Raw genomic sequence first — 26,357 nt, 5'->3', positions numbered from 1 at the left:
GGTACTTCGAGGTTTGTTTGCCTACCTTGCTTCGGGCAGCACTCATGGCCATCAGCACCAGGCTTCACAGGCAGCATCACATCACCTGTAGGGGGAGCTCAAGGCCAGGTCTGTACCTACCAGACCAGCCATAAGGTGGGGGTGGTTTTTCAACGGCTGCAGGGCTAGGGTTTGCTTGGGAATGGGGTGAAGTGGCCTCAGGCAAGGGAAGAGGCTGTACTGGGGAAGGGAGGTATCCCGAGGTGTATGTTGATCTTTGCTAGTGGCCTCAAGATGGTGAGGGCTGAGGATGCAGACTCCAGAGAAGACGAGCCAGATGGAGATGTGAGGGTGTGTGCGAGAGAGTGAATGGTGATGTCCATTGAGCAGGAAGTGAGTGAGATGCCAATGAATGTGTGATGGGCTTGTGAGTGTGTGAATTTAGAGTGATGAGATGGTTGCCTTACCCTGGCTCTTTTTGCACTGGATGGCCAACCTTTTCTGTGCAGCATTGGCACTGACCACCAGTGCCACCACCTCCCAAGCTGGAGTGGTGACATTGCTGGACCTCCTGCGGCCAGAGCGGAGGTGGAAGACATCATGGCGGGCCTCTAAAATGCATTTCAGTTATGGGTCACTGAACTCTTCTTGGTTTTCACTGGAAAGGTCCTGGGCTGCAAGCATTGAGAACTGTGTTCTCGTCTGCAGTTTAGATATGAAACCTGGAGTGAAGAAATGGTGAGGTAATGGCGTGGCGGGCAATTCAGAAGCTGCCCACCAGCAAGATGTGTTTCCTGTGACTGTGTAATTAATGTGGAAGTGGACAATACGGTGCGTAAACCCGCCATTGCAGCCAGCGAGTAAAACACCGTTTTAGTGCACATCTGGGACGATTCTGCCATATGATCTAAACAGCTTTATTACAAATAAAAGCAATTAATCCCATCCCACTACAAAATTGTTAGAGCTACACCATCAGAAATCTAGTTCTACAATTCAGCTTTCTCTGGTACTTCTGACAAAAATCAGATGGAAAATACAACAAAATGTGAAGCTGGTCTTACATTCCCCATTTTGCAAAAATATTAAAACTTTCCTCAATATTAATTGTTCCAAATTCAAATGACATTTTCCAGTATTTATTTGTGAATAATCAGTTGACTGAAGTGCACACTACACAACCCAATTTAGGTTTGATGAAAGTACAACTTTGTTTCATTGTTAATCCCCAAAAGAGTTTTGTAATTTGAGAGTGTTTTCCAGAAGATGTTTTCCGTAAACTGTTTTTGAATTTCTTCCAGGACCAAATCAAAATATATAATTGTATGAAATGCAAATAAATTTTGTACCTGAGATTGTGAATACAGTGGAATTGAAATAAGCATTTACCTGATCGCTATCAATATCTGCAATGAGACAGTTTCTATTTTAATGGTGTACTTGGATTACAACTTTAAAATATTAACAAGTAACTGTCAGCTATTTTTGTCTAGCAGGATTCTCCTGATCAAAGCAGAGCGAGTTTTATCCTTCGATTTTTGCTCCATTTTTTGTCCTTTCTCTTCTAAAGCTGCTGGTTTATGCTGGAATATAATGCCTTCCATACCTGGGGGGTAGAATTTCCACTTCAGTGTATTTGCAATCTGGCTGCAAATTGTGCCCAAAATTGCACTTGTTTTGAAAAATGCTTTTTTTCTAAAGTTTCTGCACAAACTGGCATTTTGCCAAATGTAAAATCTACCATGTACCAGTGTAATCAGACAATTTTTAGATCATTTTTTAAAACTTTGCTTTAAAAATATTCCTTGATATATTCAAGAGTGGTAACCTGATGCACTTGGAATAGTACATCAGAAATTGGGTTTATTGCAAAAAAAGCTTTTTAATCCGTGTCTGGTCCACCACCTCTGAGTAAATCCTGGAAATGTCTTTAAAATACTATACAGAACCATTTACTATATTAGGGTACGGTAGTCAGTTTCTTAGTAATTTTGAAAAAAGCTTATATTCAAAAGCTGAAACATGCTGATTAGTATTCTTCCGGCAAAAAAAGGCCTAATTTTTAGATCATTCTTGAAGGACCACAAATGAGCACAATTGGCGTAACTCTGTAATGATGGTTAATTCAATCTGGGGCATGGTCAGTTTTGCGGGCAGAGCCAGCTTCTAGCATGGTGTTTATTTTAAAATAGCACAAAAAATCACAGAAACCTAATTTGTCCTTTATTGCCGAATTTGCACCGAGAAAACAGTGCAATCGAGCGAAACCCAGGTGTGAATCTGGCCTCATCCATATTCACAAACACTTGCTTTGCAGTAGGGTGCCACAGGCAGCAATGTTAATCCCTTCCTGAGTACTGAAGCCAATGATAGTGATAAAGTAGGTTGAAGTTAACTCACTCAACAAGATTAGGTACAGAATATCTGAAGCTCATTGCTATACTGTAGTGTATTTAAATTCATCAGAAAATGTTCAGCTTTGATTAACATTGTACTTGCATCAAGATTTCTGTATCATGTGACTAAATGCAATCAACTTTGGAATATGCTTTAATTAGTTAAACATTTATCACAATTCCATTGTATTCATTTATTCCTCCCTCCACATCCACTGTTTAACTCCTTGCTGATATAAAATTCTTCTCGAGTGCCATCTCATTGTTCTTGTGAGGTTTGATGGTGAATGTTAGTGAGTTATTTTCCCATGTCGTGGGGGAGATAGAGAGCCAAAGCTCAATCTTGTCCTCATCTGAGATCTCTACTTCTGCACTTCAAACCTCAAACTTGGGTTTGCCAGAGAGTAACCATGAGCAGGAACCTGAGCAATTTGTCCTCTTCGGTTTTTGGAATATCCTTCCAGTTACCATGGCTGAGTTCAACCAACCCAACACAAATTGGAGATTAAACCTAATCTGTATGGTTTTGTCAACTCAATGGATAAACTCTCTTACAACCAGGTGAGGAGGGATTGAATGGCTCTTTTCCTATCCCTCTCCAAGTTACGGATAATCTTGCCAATTTAGTGAGTAATTAACTGTTTATGCGCTGTAATCATAAAAGAACCAATCGGACAGGTTTTCTTGAGTTTAACAAAGACGTTAGCTTTATTACACTTAAACCGATCTAAGTAAGACGATAAAATATGCTCCAACTTTCGTGCGCGCGCGCACACACAAATAAAGATTACAGAGTGGGGAAGGATAGCTTGGCCAAATTAGAGTCCATAAAAAAGAATATAAAGTCTGTAGTTTGGCTTCAGACTTTCCTTCAGTGTTCCTGATGCTTCCGATTTTAAGGTGTAGCTGGCTGATTTGGTTGTTCTTCTGGAGACGGTAGTGGTAGGCTGAATTTCTTTTAACGAGTCTCCACAGCAGGACTGTCCCTGGATCGTCACAGTCAGCAAACAGGGCTTGAAGCTTCCCAGGTGGTTTGGAGAGAGAGTGGGAGGCAAGAGGGCCCCCTACTTGGGTCTTCTCTCTCAGCTTCTCAGCTGCATGTCCTCAGTTCTGTGCTTAAAACGCACAAAGGATTAGCTTGTCATGTGACCTTCCTTCTCCAACTGCCAGATGGTGGGGGGGGAGTGGTGGGCATTCCAATTAAGGTCATTGTCTGTGTATTCCAAGGGTAACTTGATTAGCTCATGTCTAGACAACTGTCTTAGCTAGGATTCCCATTGTCCAAATGATTAGTCTTAATAGCCCATCTCCAACAGGTGAATATCTCAGATGATTACATTGTTGCATTGCTGATGAGACAAGAGAAGCCATTGGTCAGGAATTTCTGGCCACGACACTGGCGGGCTACGTCATTTTTAATGGCTTTCCAAATTTTCCCGTTCTGCCTGCGACTATGCCCACCAATGTCGGGATCAGAAAATCATGCCCATTGTCTTTGATGGGTTTTACAAACAAACTGTCTCCATTCCAATGAATTGGAATGTGGAATGTATAGTGATGCAAATTGTGGTAGCTATCTTTGGCTGTGATCTCAAGTCATTTTTAGTCTCTGTATCTGAGAAAGGCCTGTTTTAAAAAGTTCAATTCAGGTTTCCAGCTAATGGATTAAACATCATTATTTAGCATAAAGGACATCTTCATGAAAACTCATTGGGCCAATGATCAAATTGAAAATTAAAATGTTACTGAAATTTAATTGAATTATTTTAAGTAAACAAAGTAATGCCAACTATTGTCTGTGTGTTTCTGTCTCTGTGTGTCTGTGTTCACAGCACTCCCAAGTGAAGTATAGCAAGGTTAGATGCAGATTAAATATTCCTGTCATTGCTCCATTATTATCTCTGAGCCGCAATGTTAGAAAAGCATCCCTAACTGCATTAATTTGACATTTTCAACAGTAGCCATTTTGTGTCTTCTAAGTGTAATCACCAATTAGCACAAAATTAGAAGCATTTTGCATTTGGGACCTTGGCCATTAGGACTGAATTGAGATTGTGCAAATCTATTTAATGTAAACATTTGGAACTCTCAGACTTTCAACCCAACTGCCAGGTGCATTCATTGGTTAAACCACTGAACCAAACAGTCAATCTGTGTCATAAGCATGACATATTGGAGACATTTCATTTTTCACCATTTTAAAATATATAAACAATCATTATGTTCTTTGTTCATCATTCAGATCAACCATATTCTCAAAACACAGTTATTACAGCAGTCTCAATCTATATTCACTGCCATCAGAAAGTAAAGTGAAAACGTTGGTCTCCAACAGTGGCACCCCTGACAATAAATCAACTCTGAAAAGAAGCATTCAAGCCTTGAAAGAATTATGCTCTAACTACATCTGTGTCTTTATCTACAGTGTTCTGTTACCTGCGGGAAAGGGATGCAGTCACGAGTAATCCAGTGTATGCACAAAGTGACGGGAAGGCATGGAAATGATTGTTTCCTATCAGAAAAGCCTGCAGCCTATAGGCCTTGTCACTTAAAACCCTGCAATGAAAAAGTCAATGTGAACACTATCACTTCACCCAGACTAGGTACGTGGCAAAATCCCAACTATTCAGTTATTGCAGTAGTAAATTTAATGGATTTAATTTTGTGAACCAGAGTGAAAGACATGGTACAAGCTCTTCAGATAAGTTTTCATTTCTGAATTTGCTGTATGCAAAGTGGGGTGCTACATTTGGTAATCTCTGCACTTCAGAGTAATTTGTTTTGTCTAAACCGCTTTTGGCTATCTTTGAGAGCTGATAAATAAATACCCATCTTCCTTTCTCACATACAATACCATTCATCTTAAAAGAAAAATAAGACTTTCATATTTAACAGGGTCTTTCATAGCCTCAGGATGTCCCAAAGAGTGATATATATGAGTGGTAAAGGTGGACTTACTCTGAGTTATTTCAGTGACAAGTTGAAAACTTTACGCTGATGATGCTTCTTTTCTTTACAGCCAATTAAGTACTTTGAAATGTAGTCACTGTTGTAGTGTAGGCAAGCAAACTTTGCTTGTTAATAGATTAAAAAGGAAGGGAGAAAAGCATCATTCGCACAAAAGTTTCAAATTGACATTGGAATTAATTCAGAGTAAGTTCACCTTTATGAATCATGTATTATGTCCAATGTTTACTTTTATGCCCCATGCTGTATTGTGTACTTCCACCCTTCAAACACACACTCAAAATTTGGCACTTCCTAAATTGTGGTGTGTCACCTGGGAAACTTTGGAACCAGCATTAATATGCCATCACCAAAATTCTGCTAAATTACATCTGCTGTGAAGCCAAAAGGTCAACCTCACAAAACAGACAGCTCTAATTTTTTTCTAGCTTCCTGAACATACACGGTCCTTTTTTTATTTAAAAGGACTATTTTTTCTCCTGTGTCCTAGTGTGGATATTGCCGCCATGCTTTTCTTGCACCATGTGAGGCCATATATGTTCTGATATAATCTCAGTGGTTTTAGGCAATTCTATACTAGAAGCAAATAATGAGCTCAGATATAGCTATTTGGACTGCAAAATAGTATAGAGTTTTAAGATATAACGTCGTCAAATGCATACTTTATTGACATGAGTGCTGACACAATGGACAAAGATCGAAGCGTGCTCATGAAGGATAATTTAGATTTACATTCCAGTTATTTATGCTCATAGGTCCTAATGTCTGTGTGCAATTGAGTAAATTAGAAACCAAGCTTCACTCAATAACTTAATTTGCTCAATGTGGAATAAACCTTCTGTTTCAAAATTTAGATAAAGCACTATTGACCTAAATTTAGGCAATAATTAACTCATTTTAAACAAGCTTTTTTATTTTCTGTCCAATTAAACATGTTTAATGCACAGTTGTCATTCCTCCTCTGGAAAGCAGTCCCATTTTCATGCAATGCCAACACACATGCAATTACCAACAGCTGCCATAGGTTGGTGCTCAGGACCAGGAAGGAACGATGGCGTAGTGGTATTGTCTCTGGACTAGTAATCCAGAGACCCGGGGTAATGCACAGGGGTTCAAATCCCGCCATGTATGGTGGAATTTGAAATCAATAAAAAATATGGATGATCATGGAACCATTGCCACCATGTTGCAAAGTGTTGTAAAAACCCATTTAGTGGGGGGGAATGCAAACAAACCAGGCATCGACCTTGGCACCGGAAACAACAATGGCAAACTCAGCCCTGTCAACCCTGCAAAGTCCAAAGTACCAAAATTGGGAGAGCTGTCTCACAGACTAGTTAAGCAACAGCAACATAGTCATCCTCATGGAATCATACCTTGCAGATAATATCCCAGACACCCACAGGCAGGACAGGCACAGCAGAGGTGGCGGCACAGTGGTATACGGTAGGGTGGGAGTTGCCCAGGGAGTCCTCAACATCGACTCCGGACCCCATGAAGCCTCATGGCATCAGACCAAACATGGGCAAGGAAACCTTCTGCTGATTACCACATACTGCCCTCCCTCAACACCACTTGGAGGAAGCACTAAGGGTGGCAAGGGTGCAGAATGTACTCTGGGTGAAAGACTTCAATATCCATTACCATCGGCACCACTGACTGAGCTGGCTGAGTCCTAAAGGACATATCTGCTAGACTGGGTCTGTGGCAGGCGGTGAGGGAACCAACAAGAGGAAAAACATATTTGACCTCATCCTCACCAACCTGCCTGCCGCAGATGCATCTGTCCGTGACAGTATCGGTAGGAGTGACCACCACATGGTTATTGTGGAGATGAAGTCCCACCTTCACATTGAGGACACCATCCATCTCGTGGCACTACCACCATGCAAATGGAATAGATTTCGAACAGATCTAGCAACTCAAGACTGGGCCTCCATGAGGCGCTGTGGGCCATCAGCAGCAGCAGAATTGCACTCGAACACAATCTGTAACCTCATGGCCTGGCATATCCCCCATTCTACCATTACCAAGCCAGGAGATCAACCCTGGTTCAATGAAGACTGCAGGAGGGCATGCCAGGAGCAACACCAGGCATACCTTAAAAAAAAATGAGGTGTCAACCTGATGAAGCTATAACACAGGACTACTCGTGTGCCAAACAGCATAAATAGCAAATGATAGACAGGGCTAAGCAATTCCACAACCAACGAATCAAATCTAAGCTCTGAAGTCTTGCCACATCCAGTCGTGAATAGTGGCAATTAAACAACTCACTGGAGGAGGAGGCTCCACAAATATCCCCATCCTCAATGATGGAGGAGCCCAGCACATCAGTGCAAAAGATAAGGCTGAAGCATTTGCAACAGTCTTCAGCTAGAAGTGCCGAGTGGATGATCCATCTCAGCCTCCTCCGGAGGTCTCCAGCATCCCCAAGTGGCAAGTAACATTCACGTCAACTGACAAGTGGCAAGTAACATTCGCACCACACAAGTGCCAGGCAATGATCAACTCCAACAAGAGAGAATCCAACCATCGCCCCATGATGTTCAGTGGCATTACAATCACTGAATCCCCCACTATCAACATCCTGGAGGCTACCATTGACCAGAAACTGAGCTGGACCAGCCATATAAATACTGTGGCTACAAGAGCGGGTCAGAGGTTAGGAATCTTGCGATGAGTAACTCATCTCCTGACTCCCCAAAGCCTGTCCACCATCTATAAGGTACAAGTTAGGAGTGTGATGGAATACTCCCCACTTGCCTGGATGAGTGCAGCTCCAACAACACTCAAGAAGCTGGACACCATCCAGGACAAAGCAGTCCGCTTGATTGGCACCACATCCACAAGCATTCACTCCCTCCACCACTGACACACACACAGTAGCAACAGTGTGTTCCAGCTACAAGATGCACTGCAGGAATTCACCAAAGCTCCTTCAACAGCACTTTCAAAACCCACAACCTCTGCCATCTAGAAGGACAAGGGCTGCAGATAAATGGGAACACCATCACCTGGAAGTTCCCCTCCAAGTCACTCACCACCCTAACTTGGAAATATATCGCTGTTCCTTCTATGTTGCTGGGTCAAAATCTTGGAACTCCCTCCCTAACAGCACTGTGGTTGTACCTACATCACATGGACTGCAGCGGTTCAAGAAGGCAGCTCACCACCACCTTCTCAAGAGCAACTGGGGATGGGCAATAAATGCTGGCCTACCCAGCAAAGCTCACATCCCATGAATGAGTTTTTTTTTATTCGTTCCTGGGATGAGGGAGTCCCTGGCTAGACCAGCAATTATTGCCCTTCCCTAAGTGCCCTTCTTCAGAGGGTACTTAAGAGTCAACCACATTGCTGTGGATCTGGAGCCACCTGTAGGCCAGACCAGATAAGGACAGCAGATTTCCTTCCCTAAAGGACACTAATGAACCAGATGGGTTTTTTCAACAATCGACAATGGTTCCATGGTCATCATCAGACTTTTAATTACAGATTTTTGTTGGATTTAAATTCCACCACCTGCCATGGTGGGATTCAGACCAGGGTCCCCAGAGCTTTACCCTAGGTCTCTGGATTACTAGTGCAGTGACAATACCACTACACCATTGCCTCCCCCTCCCCTATTTAAAAAAAGAAGCCTGTCTGATATTTCACCTCTTAGTCTCTGGACTCTGTGGCCAATTCTGCTGTCACTTGAGCAGGTGCCAACTAATTCAGGTTGGGATTTGGTGAGGTGGGGTGATTATTTGGGCCTGGATAAAATGCCAGAAACTAGGTCAGACCATTTTCCAGTTATTCCTGGCAGTCGCCTAAAATAAGCATTGAATTCCTTCCATATGTAAATAAGGAGCCTGTCAACTGCTTTCGGTCCCCTCCCAGAAATTGGGCAGCGATGAGCAGGGCTGACATTGGACCTGGATCATTCAGGTTTCTTTTCAGCTTCTGCAGCCTGAACAGTGACCACCAACGAAAGGTAAGTTTTTTAAAAAATCATTTTTAGTTTAATAAACCCTCCCACAGAGCCAGAATGAGCTCTCCCTTGACTTTAGTCCTTGCAATCATCCTCCTTGCCTGCTCTAACCTCAATCCCAGGGCTTACATTCAGGTCACTGCCACTGAGGTAAGTGCCTGACATTCGCCCTCTTCAAATGTGGGAGCTGCCTATGGAGACATGATAGGCACCACCAACACAGAAAAAATGTTAGCGAGCCCCAAATACCAATTTGAAGCCTAGCCTCAGGGAGTTGGGGAGACAGCATCACTCATTCTGGGCCCATAAATGGGTGCAGATGAAGTTTTATCCCTCGCGATGACTACTGGGGGTCTTCCAGTCACATGACTGTATCTCATACAACACAATGCAATGCACTATTCACTTACAAAAAAAAAATTTTATACACTCTGCAAATGCTCCAATTACCAGTCACAGACCTCAAAACAAATTTTCAGCCCCATATAAATCACTGATTAAAAATGCATCTTGTTTAAATGTTTCTTATGTAAGGGAAAGTATTGTTCCTTTTAGAATGTATTACAGGTGTAGAAATGTGTCAGTAAGGTTACACAGATATTGATGTGATGCGACTATAAAGATCAAAATACTGTGGATGGTGGAAATCTAAAATAAAAAAAATAGAAAATGCTGGGTATACTCAACAGGTCAGACAGCGTCTGTGGAGAGAAAAATGGAACCGATGGAAACTGAAACGTTGGGAAGAAGTTTAATACTTAAACCCGTGTGCAGTGCGGAAGGCACAGCACTGCCTAGGCCAGCACATCTTGCTGCCCCACCAATTCTTCTCTCTTAAGGCACCTTTTCACATCCCCATCTGAACAGCCACCACTGACTCTCACCTTCATCCTATTGCCACCTCATAGACGTTCCTCACAGTCACCCTCCACAAATGTTGTCCCTCCATTCTCTCAAAACATTCAATTTCTCACACTCATAATTCTTTGCTTTCTCTCTTTGCAGGAAAGGACAGCTCAGAACTTCAGCAAAAGGCAGGGGATCAGGGGTGGCCCTCCTGTAAGCGCCACCCTGACCACTTCGGAGGAGGTGGTGGTGGAGATCAGCAGAGTGGCAAAGCGCATGGTCATCAGAGATGGAGGAATGGGGGTCTCCCAAATACCATGGACAGAATTAAATATCACACAGACAAATGGCACACAACAATCATTCATGCTGGATTGATGTCACCAATATGAGATATGATCATGAGCACAAAGATGACTTTGAACCCATTCATCTTGTCAAGTTTAATTCATGTCTTTTTCCTCCCATAGATCTTCTAAGTGTGATTCAAGAGGTGGTGCGGGAGGAGGCCGAAGTGTTCTGAGAGAAGGCCACACAATCTGAGGGAGCACTGTTACCCAACTCATGCGCACCTCCACCATTTCAGATACACATACCTGGATGGGGCATCCAAGGCAGGCAATTTTGTTGTCCGCTGGTGATCCACACATCGTAAGTGATCAGGAGCAAATGTTGAAGTCAGGGACAACAGCGGAGAGCCTCTGTTGGAGGACATAGAACACCCTCAGCTCTGTCCAGCTGGCTAAAGATGCTCGACTGGCCCCTGGGCGGGCGGGGCGGGGAAGGTCATCAGTAAAGTGGACTATTCTGGAGCAGTGGCAAAAAAGGTGTGAGATTCTGTCAGCATTTCCAGAGGCACTGCACAACTTGGAAGGAAAGTGGAGGAGTACATCTTTAGCATGAGTGCCATGATGTCTCAGGCATTAGTGCTGATATTGACCTCTGTAGAAAGAATGGCCACCAGCGTGGAGAATCAGATGCAGCAGGCAACCAAGTGAATGTTGGCTCTGATCAATGGCCTGCACTCTCAGTCTTCCAGTTTAAATAGGATGGAGGAAAACTTTGCTTTGGTCATTCACTATCTCACTGATGTGCAGCAAAATACCCTCCTTTTCTTGGCTACAGCAGGGAGTGCTGGTGTACCATGAGAGGGAAGATGGGGAAAGGGCACATGGAATAGGGACTCTGCTTAATGCACAGCCGGGGCAATCTTTGGCATGACATTCAAGGGCCCCAAAACCCAGAGGATGTTGGCCATCAGCATCTCAGCTGTCAGAGCTGGAGAATGAGCAGCCTGCCTCCAGCTTTGCTGAAGCCACAAGGGTAGCACTACATAGAAGTAATAGGAAAAGAAAGGCAAAAACTTTATAGTTTCATAAGTGGAAGCACTTGGGTGTTTTGTGTCAATTTTACTGTCATGTTAATGAACATAATCTTTCCTTCAAGTCTTTGCTGCCCAGTCATCTCCATTTGTTGCCTCTCACATGCCAAATGGCCATCAGCGTTGAGGAAAATTGAATGACCAGAGCAGAGAGTGAGCAATGGGTGTCAATGAGATGGAAGGATTAATGAGTGTGGGAAGGCTTTGTGTTGGGTGGGGTGGCCCAGTGGGTTCAGCATTGATGTTCCATATGGCTTCACAGCCTCAGGTTAGTTGAATCCTACCTGTATGAGTCTATCATAGGCATCTGTGGCAGCTATGTGAGTGACTGCAGGATTCCTAGCTATACCAGGCACCATCTCCTCCTGTTGTTCCTCTTCTTGTTCTTCCTCCAAAGATACAGAGCAGTAATCATTTAATTCTTTTGAGGAGTGCATGGGTGATTTGCTTAAGTGTGTGGCCTCTTTAAATTTTTAATGTGGCCACGCATACCTTAAAACTTGCGTGCAGCCTGCAAAGGAACTTTCGGGTGACACAGCTGCCCAGTTTAGAGGGAACTTTGGGGATCGTCACCTTCCTCATCTTGCAACTCCAGCCCTACCTGCTGCACTATGTTTTGTAAGACATCGCAGACCGCTACCATTCTCAACACCTTTGTTGGTGCAATATGAAGGGTGCCCCCAGATCTGTCCAGGTAATTGCATCTTCAGTAAACCAGTGGCTTTCCCTATATCCTCTCTTGTGCTCCTATGGCTCTGCTTGTGCCTTTCATCAGTTGTAGAGTTTCTCACGGGTGTCATCAGCCACATCATAGAGGGTAGACTTCTCTCCAAGAAATCATCCGCTAACTCTGTTTGGAGGAGTTCTGGGGGAGATATAGCTGGTGCAAAATGAAGGCATCATGGCAGCTTCCAGGATATCTTGCACAGACAACTATGAACACCTTCCAGTGGACATATACCAGCTGAACAATGATGGAGGGGAACCCATTTTGATTGACGAAGACTGCAAGTTGCTCTAAGGACACCTTGATTGTCACATGTGTGCAGCCTATGACTCCCTGGACTGGTGGGAAACCAGTCACTGCGGCAAATCCAAGGGCTTTCTCATTCTGATTGGACTCATCAGGATCAAAGTGCACATAAGTGGTGGCCCTGGCAAACATGGCATCGGCCACATGAGAGGTACACCTATTCGCAACAGACTGTGAAATCTTGCAGATGTCATCAGCAGACCACTGGCAGGAGCTGAAGGCAAAGAAATTCTGGGGCCGTGGTGACTTTGGCAGCCACTGTTAATCGGTGCCTAAGGCTCACTTGGAAGGAGTTCCTATTCCAGGAGGTTGTGATGTCAGCAATGACCTGCCATGAAAGCTTGCGTCTCCTGAGGCACTGGTGCTCAGATATGGTCAGAAAGCCAGTTCAAGCTGGAGCTCTGTGTCCTTTCTCCTATCCTGTGAATGTGCTCACTGTGCAGGGCCAACCTTATGGTGAGTGACGTGGGCAACTTTTCAGCGCATCGTGGTCAGGGCTTGGAACTCATCTTGGCACCATTTAGCCAGTCAGGACTGTCTGCCACTGCTAAAGACAATGTGCTTTTTACTTAAAAGCCCCTTGGGGAATGATATGGCAAATGTTCACAGAGTCTGCAGCTTCTTGCTTTGGTACACTGTCAAACTAGTCCAAGACCATCTTTTAGCCCATCTCCCAGTGCTCTGCAGGACCATTACTTCACCAGACTGGTGCTGGTAAATGGGATTAGGTAGGTAGGTCAGGTGTTTCTCACATGTTGGTGCAGACTTGATGGGCCGAAGGGCCTCTTCTGCACTGTGATTCTGATTCTGAGAGACTGGATAAATAAAATTCTGTTTTTAATTACGTGAGACTTTAATGGGTGTTTTTGGTGGCCACATTCTGCAATTCCATGCACTTTTCTCTGATAAACAAGAAGTGTTGCCTTTTATACAGAATGATTTATAACATCACACCAAGCATAGTCTCTGCAGTGAGAATCAGACACACCCATTTCACTGATATACCTAAATGAACACCCGTTTTCTTCAAAGTATTATTAAAACTCTAAATGCAGCACTTGCATATAAAGAGTATTATATCGTATTCTAATTATATGCAGGGGTCTGCAATTACTAACCATTTGAATAGGGGCTCTTCCACCAAAATATTTTGAGAATCACTGCTATAAAGATGAACCTTTAAAGAATTCTGTGTAACAGCAACAATCCTGCTCAAGTGTATGGGTTGATTTATCTGCATTTGAACAGCAACCAATATCGGCAATTTCCTCAAAGTGCTCCCGCTCTGCCTACTTACATTTGGCAGTTGGCGGTGGATCCAGAGCAACTAAAGGAAATTCCTGGCCTCAATCAAGCAATTGGTTGCTTATTAAAATCCAGTACGGGACCCACATTAGCTGGCCTACGTCCCAGTAACTTATTGCTTGCATACTGAGCCTAATTCCTGGGGTAGCATAGAGATGTCCTTGTGACAAGCTCTTAAAACATTGCTTTAACAGCTTATTTTTCTGGGTTTTGGTCACCATTTTTCTTCAGCTGCACCACTGGATATAACTGGGCAGAGCATGTGCTGTGCACACTCCACGCACTTGTCTCCTAAAATGACATCATTTTGTGTACATCGGAGGACTTTGATTTTCAGACAGACGCTACAGCTACCCAGCGGTAGGCCCCTTTCAGGGCAACATTGGCCAGATTAGGAGCAGGAATAAGGTGGTGAGTTTTTCAATGACTTTCAGGGTGCTACTGTGACTGTGCAGCTAAACTGCAGGAGCTGTCAGTTGTTATGCAACCAATTATGAGTTACATCAGACCAGGTAATTTCATAACCTAGGCTAACAGAAAACAGTCAGCACATTCAGCATTGGGAGCTCAGTTTGCCAAAAGGCATATTTTGCTGTGCTGTACGATGGAATTTTTCAACAACCTAATAATTGCTTTCATAAGTTGGACTATTTAAGCAGTATCACATTTTTTACTATGTATGGTTTCTGTTAAAAGCTCCAGTTATAAATTATTTGGGTACTAAGTCGATGCAATAAATACAATAAAACACTATATATAAGAAATTTGTATCAGGCTGTACAGTAAACAAATATTCAGTATTGTCAAAAACTAGTCTATCTGGCTGCACCAGTATATTAGAGGCCACAATCAGATCAGCCATAATCTTACCAAATGGTGGAGCAGGCTCAAAAGGCTGAATGGCCTACTCCTCTTAATTGTTATGTTTGTATCTTCATATTTGAGCTAAGGAGAATTTATGCAACTATTTCTTTCTCCTCTGTAGCCTTTCTAGAACTTAGAAATAGGAGTAAGCCGTTCAGCCTCTTGAGCCTGTTAAGCCATTCAGCCAGATCATGGTTGACCTGTACCTTAACTCCATCTATCTGCCTTGGTTCTGTAACCCTTCCTTTGCCTAACAAAAATCTGTCAATTTGAGCTTTGAAACTTTCAATTGACCTAGCCTCAACAACATTTTGGAGAGGCAAGCTCCACATTTCCCTTACAATTTGTATAAATAAGTGCTCCCTGACATTAACCCTAAATGGCCGACCCCTTAAATTTTACAGTTATGCCCCTTTTTTCTGGATTTCCCCACCGGAAGAAATAGTTTATCTCTATGTACCATATCAATTCCTTTGATCATTTTGAACAATTCAATTACGTCACTCTTTAATCTTCTATATTCGAGGATATACAAGCTCAGTCTATGCAACGAATCTCGTAATCTAACGCTTTCAGCCCCGGTATCATTCTGGCGAATATGTGCCGCACCCTCTCCAAGATCATTACGTGGTTTCTGAAGTGTGGTCCTAGAACTGGATGCAATACTCGAAATGGGGTCTCACCAGAGTTGTGTTCATCTGTAACATAACTTCCACATAACTTTGTATTCTAGTCCTATTGAGATAAAGACCAACATTTGATTATTCATTAATTTAATTATTTTTGTACCTGACCATTAGCTTATAGTAATTTCTGGACATGTACTCCCAAGCCTCTCTGCTCATCCACAGTTCCTAGATTCTCACCATTTAGCTCACCATTTAACACTGATCTAACCTTCTTAAGTCTGAAAGGATAACTTCATGTTCCGCACATTGAACGCCATTTGCTACAGTTTTGCCCACTCATTTAATCTGTCAATGTCCCCTTGCAATTTTCTGTTCCCGTCTACACAATTTGCAATGCCACCATAGTTAGTGCCATCAGAATGCTTAGATATATGGCTTTCTATTGCTTCATCCAAGTCATTTATAAATATAGTGAAAAACAGAGGCCTGAGTACAGATCCCATTTTCCCCGAGTCTCAAATCCTAACCAATTCCTCTCCAAACCAATATGTTGTCTCTAATTTCATGCAATCTTATTTACGTTAACAGTCTTATGTGAAACCTTGTTGAATGCCTTCTGCAAGTCCACAACATACCTAAATATTCCCTTATCTATCACATTAGTTACATCCTCAACAAAGTTCATAAGGCATGACTTGCTCTTTAAAAATCTAAGCTGGATCTCTCTATTCAGATCATAATTGTCCAAATACATAGTCACTCAAGCTCTAATAACAGATTCTTGTAAATTACCCACAACCAAAGTTAGATTAACAGGCCAAAAAGCTCCTAGTTTTACACTCCCACCCTTCTTGAATGACAGTTTGGAAATATTCTAATCTAAGGGGACAATGACTGAATCAAGACAGTTTTGGAAGATGATGACTAGAGCATCTATAATTTATTCACCTGCTTTTAATACCCTGGGGCGAAAACAGCAGGTCCTGCAGATTTGTCTATCTCTAATCTCAGTTTCTCCACCAACGCTTTTTTTAGTTACATTGAATCGCGTTAGTTGCTTCCAGTAATTTATTTTGAGCTTTTTTTGTGTCTGTGGTATTTTATCCTTGTGCTCTACTGTGAAGACCGTTACAAAGTAAATATTTAGTAAGTCTGTCAGTTCCTGCTTTCAAATTACAATGTAATCTGCATTTATCATTAAGGGGCCCACATTACTCTTAGCTATCCTATTTTGCTAACATATTTGTGAAAAATCTTTAGTGTTGCCCATGATATCCCTCACAAGCTTATTCTCATAGTCCTTTTTAGCAGTTCTTACCACTTGCTTTGTATCCCTTTGCTGCTCTTTTCATTTCTCTCCTAGTCTGTGGAACCTCTACTATTCTTTGCCTTTGTATAAATTTCATGCTTTCACTTCCTTTACTGACCAAGGTTGTTTAATGATACGTATGGAATTCCTGCCTCACAAGTTCCTAGCAATACTATTAAATGACAGAAATGCCACAAATTTTGCTAGCTGCAGTTTATTCAAAACAAAGCCAAAGCATTTGCAATATATTGCTGGACCCAGGCCTTGTACACAAACAAAGGGAACATCTATTGAGTATTTCCATTTCAAACACTGCGTGTAATTAAACAATAGTGTATGTTTACCAAATAGCTGGGTAAGATATCAGCCAAGCTTACATATAAGTTTGAGCACACAGCCTAATAAACTTATGAGGCAGAATTTTACGGCCCTGTTTCGGCGGGGACGGGGCCGTAAAATGCGGGGAGCCGTTATAAATCCCATTAACTTCAGCAGGAACGTAAAATCCCGCTGTCGTAAAATTCTGCCCATAAACTTATTTAAACTGTTTTCAGTTCAATAACATTAAAGCAAAATGGAGACGGTGTTTATAGGAACTATATAAAGCAGCCTATTCCTGCATCTAGTAATAGGGATCAAGAAGGTCCTGCATTTAATCTTCTGTTGAATTAGCAGAAGAACACTTGGGACATGGCTCATATTCCTGCTTCTGATCATTATCTAGTGGCTCTTGCTGAAATGTGCAGGTGTGCACATGTCAAGTGAGAACAGTTAAACCGTAGCCCATAGTTGAATCACCTGCTCATTCTTGCTGTCAAAGCTCATGGGTACTGGCTACTGATGAGAATATTGGAGGACAGCTGATGCATATCAAACAATGCATCAGTGCTTCCAGGAGGGAAGCTGAAGAAGTCCAGGGGCAGAAGCCCAGGAACGGGTTAAAGATTCAAGGGAAAGTTTGAAATATAAAATGGATGTTTTTAATATAACTAATTTTCCTTTTTGTAAATTTTTGTTTAAACAGCTGCTCTGACGTTCAAATGTTTGAAGGACCAGTGGCAAGTGTATTGCAAAATAATACGAGAGACTAACCTCTGTCAGGACATGAGGTGGTATCAACGCTGCTGTGAGACCTGTAGAGACTTCTATGCACAAAAGCTACAGCATAAGAGTTGACATCTTCTTTCACATCAGCACCAAACTTATTTTTATAAGTACAATCTAATTTATGAAAGTACAGAACTACAACTTGTTTATACCAAGGTACTGATGTATTAGATATAATTTATTCATTTAATTTATTATTTTTTGTTTACCAAGTTTTTGTGCTGTTCAGTGGTTTTCAAAATCCAGATATTTTAGCGTTTTATATCTAAGATGGGTCCATTCATCACAAACTGATAACTTGACAACTGTCAGAATGTAGTTCATGTGTAGATGACTCATGTCTTCATGGATAGCATGACATGAGCTGAAGTTAACATTCACTGTAATCGTTTCAAAGACTGTAGGGAAAGCCTGTAGCAAAATATTGAAGTTCTTTTTATGCATTCAATAGTGCCAATGACATTTGCTTGAAAAACAGTGACTTGAGAGTAAAACACTGTGGAGTGCAACACTGAATTACTTTTGCATCATTCAGGTACTGTTTAAGGTTCTACAGTCTAAGGATAAATACTAAATGTCAATCACATTATTGTACAACTGTCACTATTAGCAGTTTACCTTTAGAATTTTATAAAGTAGTGCACAATGGAACATTGTGATTGTTCACACAGCAGCTAAACTTTTCACTCACTAAAAGCTGAGAATAAAATTCTATGAATTTTAGCTCTGAATATTAATTTCTATCTGCAGTGCATGGGAACTTACACCATGTTTGATGTTTTCTATTTTGTCAAACTCTGGTCCCTTGTTTGTACATTACTAAATATCAGGGTTAATTGAGATAAAAAGAAAAGGAAATACTGATAACCAGAAGTAGTGCTGGAAATACACAGCAGACCATAACAGCATCTGAACTGAGATCTGCATCAGAAACTGTAGTCAAGAGTCTCCACCCAAATCGCAAGCCCTGCTTTTTGATTTTTCATGTGCTGTTAGATTTGCTGTGTATTTCCAGCATTTTCTGGGTTTTTTTAAGCCAGTTTTAAATAAAATGTTTTATTTAATCATTTGAGAGAAGAAAATAAACCACCAAAAAAAAATGTGTAATGCCATTACACAGAACATGCTTTTGCCAGGAAAGAAATCGGAGTAAAAAATTCAGACGACACTCTTGTGTCACCAGAAATGTGATGGGGTGAACTTCCGTCTGCCACTTGAACCTCAGTTGACCATTGCTTAATTGCTCCCAACTGTGGCAGTGCAACAGAGGCCATGCCCCTCTGAGTCAACGGATTGGCACCTTGCCATCCCCTTAGAAGAGTCCAAGGACCAGGTCAGAATGAAGTAAAGGGGTTGAAATATTTTAGTATTTTCCCTGTTGTGCAATGTGATCCCTGTTCCAAAAGTAATCGAGCTTTCTCCGATTGATTACTCTTCTTTGTAACTTGAGGCCCAAAGCAGGTGAATGCCTGTTCTCAGTAGACATGAGCCCTTCTGGATCTTTCAGGGGCATTTCTCATAGTGTTTCTGGATTAGCCTGGGAGCGCACCTCTCTGACTAAAACTACTGGTTCAACACAACTGAGGAAGGCAGAAGAATCTCTTGTTCATTCCCTCCCACTACTACCTTGCTGTGTGATTTGCTAGTGACTGCAAAAGGGGCAGAAACTTGCTGACCCAGGCTCTGTTCCAATTTCTGACTCCTTCACTAAAATTACACACCTTTTGTGATATTTTATCGCTTAAATTTTTTTATCTGTTAGGTCACAAGTGACTACTCCTTTTTTGCAATGAAAAGGTTGAAAAACTTAGGTCTTGAAATTAAATTGTGCAATATTAGCATACAAACACATGCATTTATATTTGAAGTCTTGTGTCTGCTATTGTAACGGAGGTTTTAATTCATTTCAAAACAAAATACCTCCATTAAAATAATAATCAAAAGAATTTTGTCACATAATTTCAATGATTTGTGACAGACTACTGGTTTTAGCAGTATTCATCATGTAGATATGTTCTCTACCCCCATTACATGTTACTGAGAGGCTTATAACAGTTGTTTGACAAGATTATCCAGTAAGCCACATTTTTTTGAAGATTCCTTTTTTTTTAAACATGTTACTTTCTCCACCACATATACTTAAGTTCCTAACTTTTGCATTGGGAGTTCTATAGTCCTATAGTTGACTTCCCCCTCCTTTCTTGTTCATTTTTCTTCCATCACTGTGACAGAACTCCTCAGCCAGCTGTCACTGTGAATTAACGTTAAAATGACCAGGCAATGCACTGTTACTACATTTTCTTTTTTTTTAATTTCCCCTTTATGAATCATTATTTTGAACACAGCTATCGCTTTCTGAAAGGTTAAAGGTGAGTCAATTTAGTTTTAGCTTGAAAAATTATGGGCTTGCTTTTTTTTTGAGAAATTCATTAATTAAATATGAATCACTATGATTACTTGCACATGCTTAGTGCTGTACAATCAGCTCCTGTTGATGGCATATTTGCCTTCTGTGATTTTAATTTACAGGTTGGAGGCAAAGTTGAGCTTTTCATTAGAATGTGTTACATTTGAAAAAAAAAAGTTGACATTGTCTCTATGAGGATCTTGGCTAATATAAATAGTGTCTTTCAGAAGATCTAGAGTGTAAAATTAACCGGGTGACCTATTTCAAAGTTACTGTTAATCACAAGGATGCAAGTTTGTTTGTGTCCATGTAAACGCCAGTAACTAGACAGGAAGGTTGTGAAAAATCCTGACCATACAAATTTAGTTTGAGAACTCCTATTCCCATGTGTGTATATGTTAGCAAAGCTGAAATACTGTAATTCAAAGAAGCAAGTTGTACTAAATCTTTCTTTTTCTGTCACCTTATATAAAATATATGAGCAAATATGCCAAAATTACCTGTATTTTTAACAGCCTATTTCATTAATATAATTAACAAACATTAGTCAGGCATCCTTTGAGTCAATTAAAAAATGTCTCAGAACAAAACAGTCTTTGGCATATTAAGAGGTCAGTAACTGTGGATAAGCTGGTGTATCCTCATTCCTTCAGTAGCCTCTTTTGGTTTTATATTTTGCTTTATTTGAAGAGTAAGTTGCAGATCATTTTATTCAAGAAAGTAATTTCATATCAACTTGCCTGGAATCATTTAAACAGTAAAAGTAATTATTTGGCAGCTTTCTAAATTGATTTTTATTTTACTTCAGGTGCTATTACTTGAAATTATCTGTGTAGGACTGAGTGTAGATCTTTAGAACTGTAACATTTGGAATAATTCCCTTTATTGTTGTGTTGCATTCCTTGCTTTTAAATAAAATCTTGAAGAAATGCCTAGTGTAATGAAATTTGCAAACTATTGCATAATTGTGAAATTATATGTATTTGATCAACTATTCTGTATATTTTATGCCTCGCAGCACCAGGCATCTTCCCAAATTGTTATCACTTACAATCGTAAAATAAACAATATATTTAAAAAGTCCATTTTCTTAGTATGAGTTTGTTAATATCACATTTTAGTTACTAATGCAGTTGATTGCCTGTGTTAAGAATTCCTAAAATATTGTCAAATTAAGAACAATCTTTTTCTATCATTCTGCACCTTTCTGATCAACTACCCCTTCACCTCCACACCTAAAAGGATAACGGCCTCCCTTTCCCTTGTAAAGGTGGTAGCACGTGTTATATCGTATTACATTGCATCAAACCAGAATGTTATATTCTAGATTGCAGCTTTCTGTTATTTCTGCCTCTAAGTGGGTGTTTTTTTTAAATACAAGCCTAGATGAGGGTTGGTGAACCACACAGCAAAAGGAAGAATGTCAGCCATACCCAATATTGCCTCTCCTAATGTCCACAAATGAAGTTTTCCACACTTTACTTCGCTGGGCAAAAATTTAGCTCGGTGGGCAGGCGCGCGCCCGATCTGTTCGAGCGTAAAATGACGCTGGTTGATGTCGGCAGAGGGTCCCGACATCAACGCGCAGTCGCGTGATATTTCGTTTGGCGGGCGCGCGCTGGAGTTGGCAGCGTGCCTGCTGACAATTAAAAGGCCTGCTAAAGCCATCACATTATTAATTAAGTTCAATTTTTCACTGCACGTCCAACCTCATGTTTGGCAAGCAGGCGAAAAGGCCAAGTGGACTTTGCACTTTTTAGGAAACCTCATCCACAGGTGGGATGAGGTTTCCAAAAGCAAATAAAAATAAAATAAAAGATTTAAAATGTAATTAATAACATGTCCCTGATCATGTGACAGAGTCACATAAGGTGACATGTTTCATTACATTATTTATTCCCGTTTTTGTTTTGCCTCAGGGAGATGATGAAGCATGCACTCATGCCCATGCGCGAAGGTCGTGCTCACCCTGCTTGTATTCCCCCCCCTACCCAGCCCGCACAGGCAGCGCTGAGCGCGGCCGCTCGCGTTTCACGCTGGGTGGGCCTTAATTGGCCCGCCAGCATGAAATCGCCTTCCGGCCTCGATTGCTGGCGGTGGTCGACTTCCTGACCACCCACGCCCGCCCCGCCAAGCCCACCCGACAAGGGCAAGATTCTGCCCTTTAGCTGTAGTGTGCTTTGGGACACCCTGAGGTTGTGAAAGGAGTGACATAAATGCAAGTTTTTCTTTTCATCCTGGGCTGGAAATTAACAGCCCATTGGAGACGGGCTGGAGGTGGGAGGAATGCTAAAATAGTTAAGGAAGGTGCTGGGAGGGGAGCCCAACGTCTTCCGCTGCCATGGCATATTACCAGCGTCAGAGACCTCAGTGGCACGGCCATCTACCATGTGGCCAATTGTGCCAATTAAGGGCCACCTGCCACCCCAGCTGGAATTGTACCTGCATTTGAAGGGGCCGCTGCCACATGTGGAGACTGCCAGGTAAACGCTGGTGGCCTTCCAGCAGGATGCTGGTGGGGGGGGGGGATTCTTTATGACCGCACCATGGCCCATGGAGAGGCCCTCTGGTGGCAATGGCTGACCCCACAGCTATTGGGCCACCACTGGTGGTAACGTTGCCGAGGCTGCTGAGTTGCCAACCTCTGATTGGGCTGGCACTTCTGGGAGATGAGCCACTGCCCCCAGTTGGACAGCAGTCCCAGCAGTGACCTCTTAATTGGCAGCTGCTGGTGACATGACACCCAAGGACCATCACACAGGCTCTAGTCCAGGTTTTGGGACTTACCTGCTGGGAAAATCCAACATTATGTACCTTTTCCCATAGAGTCTACCGGACAGTAATCATGAGTTATCAGTCTGACTTCTTATTCTGCTCCAATCCAGCAACATTAAGGCCAATTATAATACCCCAGAACTGCTGAGTTGGGATTCTCTATCTCAGTGAAGATCAAGGATTGAGCCTGAGACCCTTATGGTCAGCAGAATTTAACATGACACAGCAGTGTACTTTACTCAATGAACCACTGAGGGAACACTTCAAAAAGAGTTTTGTTTAAAAACAACTTGCTATATCTGGGTCATGCTTTATTACAGACTGGGCCAAAGTTTCTCCCTTGTGTTTCCCTTAACGTCTTTATCGTGAATATCTTTTTCATCAAGATACATTTGTTTGATTTCATGGCATTTTAATAAGCAAAATGAGATGATTTGTTGGCGTACAAACTGTCGATTCCATTAATAGATTAACAAAATAAACAGAAGACAACATATTATTATTAATATTTTCCTTCAATATTTTTTAGTTGCAAACGAGACCTGAGGATCAATTCTAATCAGCATTCAGCTGCTTTAAATTGACATATCCCATTGAAGCTGAACAAGATGGCTGAAACCTGATTACATACTAGTAGCTCCAAGACTTTTTCCATTTAAATCTTTCCTAACCAGAAGTGCCCATATCTCAGAAGTAATTTTTCTACTAATAATTCTGTTCTAAACGTAGAGCTGTTTTTGGTTTACTCCATCTACATATGTCTTATCTCATCATCTCAATAGAGTTCAGTAAATTGTGACCATTTATAAAGACACAGTTTTCCATAGCCTCAAGCAGATGACCCTGCATTTATTCATGAAATGGCTGCAGTATCATTATATTTAAATAGGATATTGTTCTATTTACAATTCCACTCTTGGCAGCTGATAACAATATGAAGATTTACAAAGAAATTACTTGGAAAAGATTTGACTGATTGCTCTGCTGAGGATTATTATAACATGTGCAAAGTATGGAAATAAAATGAAATAGCCTGAACTTAAGTGTTGTGTAGACTTCAACCATATGCCATTATCAGAAAGGTAGTTTTCTAAGAATAAAGATGTATTTCAATGAATTTCAAATTCATTTGAATTTTTGGTCAGTTCAACCAGCGGAGCAGACCAAGAGCCCATCCTTATCAGCAGTGAAGGGACAGAGCCATTTTGAGGCCCTCCTGAACGCCCCCATCCCACCCCCTAAAAAAAATTTTAAACTTACTTTTCCAGGGCCTCTGTGGCTTTATCATCTGTGAAACCAGTCACAGAGTACACAGTGCTCTGACCACTTCAATCCTAAAAGAGCAGTCAGAGATCTGTATACATCATAGCCAACAATCCCTCTTGTTTTGTTGTGTACAGCCTATTAATTTAAGTGCGTGGACCCTTTAAATGGTCATAGCACACCAATTTCCATATTTAAAAGAACCTGCCACCTGCCAGGCCTGCAAAGCACCTTTTAAAATGGCAGGTGGAAAATTTTCTTGTACGCAACCCCATGTTGAGGCCATACCATCTTGTTAACAGATTTTTGTAAGTTAAAAAGGATCCCAATGTCTTTAAGTATTAATAAAATGAATTATACTATACTTTGGTCAAACTACACCTGAGGTGTAGCCTGTAGCCCTCCAGGATCTCTGCGCTCCTCTAATGTCCTCTTGCGCATCCCCATCGGCAGCCATGTCTTCAGCTTGCCTGGGTCCTAATCTCTGGAATTCCCTCCCTAAAACTTTACACCTCTCTACCGCTCCTTTAAGATGTTTCTTAAAAACTACATGGGCTCAATTTGGCACTGTAGCATTTTTTTTGCAAATACTGCATGGCAACCTAACGATCGAAGATGATCATCTGAGATGCATGGGCACACTTTGGAGGGGAAGTGTGTAGGGCACCAGCTTGGTAAAGAGGTTTGCTCAAGGACACCGAACAACACTCAGTAGCGGAGCAGGCATATTATGACATCAGTCAGTGTGCAATGCTGATTTACCATTACTGCTGCCATTTTTAACTCCACACTCTGTTGTGTTATTATAATGATATAATACCTTGGGCTTATTTACTGTACAAGACACAAGGCATCGATCACTTAAGGGATTGGGTAAACACATTGTGGGTTCATTTAATAAGACTAGGCACATGAGAACAGTTATACATAGATATAAAGCTTGAAGACAGCAGAGTTGTGTGTGTGTTCTGCTCAGAGCAAAAGTGAAACTAAGACTGGATCACATGACACATTTCCCTTCTAGTGGTATCATGCTGATATCCCTTGAAGGCATATTACAACATCCCCCTTTCTTTTTAAAGATACTATCGCCCCCTTCCAAAGAAGTATAACTGTTTAAAATATATGTTCATGTTTAGTTACCATTACGTAAGTGATAGAACTAATGAGTCTATGAGTTTCTAAAGCAGAAAGATAATCTGCTGTTACACCCAGATCTTGGGATGGTAACCTTGTCTATAGGTTTCCCTAAGTGCTCACAATGAGCTGTGGGATTGTCATTCTTGGATGTTGTTCCTGGTTGCTTTTGGAATAACGTCCTAGATGCAATAGGACTATACAGTGGCCGAGGAGCTGGATGGATCTGATTTGTCCATGGTTATGCCTCACTGTAGTGTCTTTGGGAAAAAATTTCCCCCTGTTAGGGGGGAAGTGCAGGAGCGGGTGCGCCTTTGATTGGTGCCCCCAATTGGGGGCGTGCCCCCAATTAAGGCCCGCCCAGCGTGACATCCGCTCGGAAGCGCTATGCGCTCCCTGTGCGGCGGGGGTGGGGGGTGGTGGGGGGGGCCGATTCCTTTAGCCGGGAGTGCGCTCTTTCGCACACAGATCTCCCTGAGGCTAAGTGCTGCCTCAGGGAGATCATCTCCGATATAACACTTTAAATAAAGAGGTTGAAAAAAATCCCCTGCCATTTCCCTTCATGTGACACTATCACATGAGTTGGGACATGTCCATAACTTTTATTGAAAGATGTGATTAAAATTTAAGACCCTCATGAAACCTCATCCCGCCCGTGGATGAGGTTTCATGCTTTTTCCAAAGTCCTGCAGGACTCCCGGCCTGCCCGCCAACATTAAGGTTGGACGGGCAGGTCCATTAATGACCTTAATTTCTTTTTCAATGGCCTCAATAGGCCGTTGACAGGTCGGCGGGTGCGCAGCTGACTCGGCTGCGCTCCCCCACTGACCTGAAAATGGAAATGACGCGAGGTGACGTTGGGAGTTCCACCCTGCCCCCGCTCACCGACCGGAAGATCCTGCCCTTTGTATGTAATGACTTCATAGGACCTGGGTTCTGAACAAATACATGTCACATCACCTGGTTGCCACATATCTTCTGTGAGA

The 26,357-nt window shown here is 41.8% G+C and overlaps 1 protein-coding gene across 1 annotated transcript in view; it reads left to right on the top strand.

Annotated features, from left to right (window-relative positions):
* The window catches only part of LOC144697119 (A disintegrin and metalloproteinase with thrombospondin motifs 19-like), a 538,939-nt gene extending 517,683 nt beyond the window's left edge, over positions 1 to 21,256 (top strand). Inside the window, exons 22-23 of the mRNA XM_078568954.1 lie at positions 4,801 to 4,978; positions 17,707 to 21,256. Coding sequence (XP_078425080.1) covers positions 4,801 to 4,978; positions 17,707 to 17,858 — 330 coding nt within the window. The 3' untranslated portion in view covers positions 17,859 to 21,256. The remainder of the gene's footprint in view (positions 1 to 4,800; positions 4,979 to 17,706) is intronic.
* Positions 21,257 to 26,357: the final 5,101 nt, after the last annotated feature.

The sequence above is a fragment of the Cetorhinus maximus genome, chromosome 2 (assembly GCF_964194155.1).
Source record: "Cetorhinus maximus chromosome 2, sCetMax3.hap1.1, whole genome shotgun sequence".
Classification (NCBI taxonomy): domain Eukaryota; kingdom Metazoa; phylum Chordata; class Chondrichthyes; order Lamniformes; family Cetorhinidae; genus Cetorhinus; species Cetorhinus maximus.
This window is presented reverse-complemented; position numbering and strand designations above follow the sequence as displayed.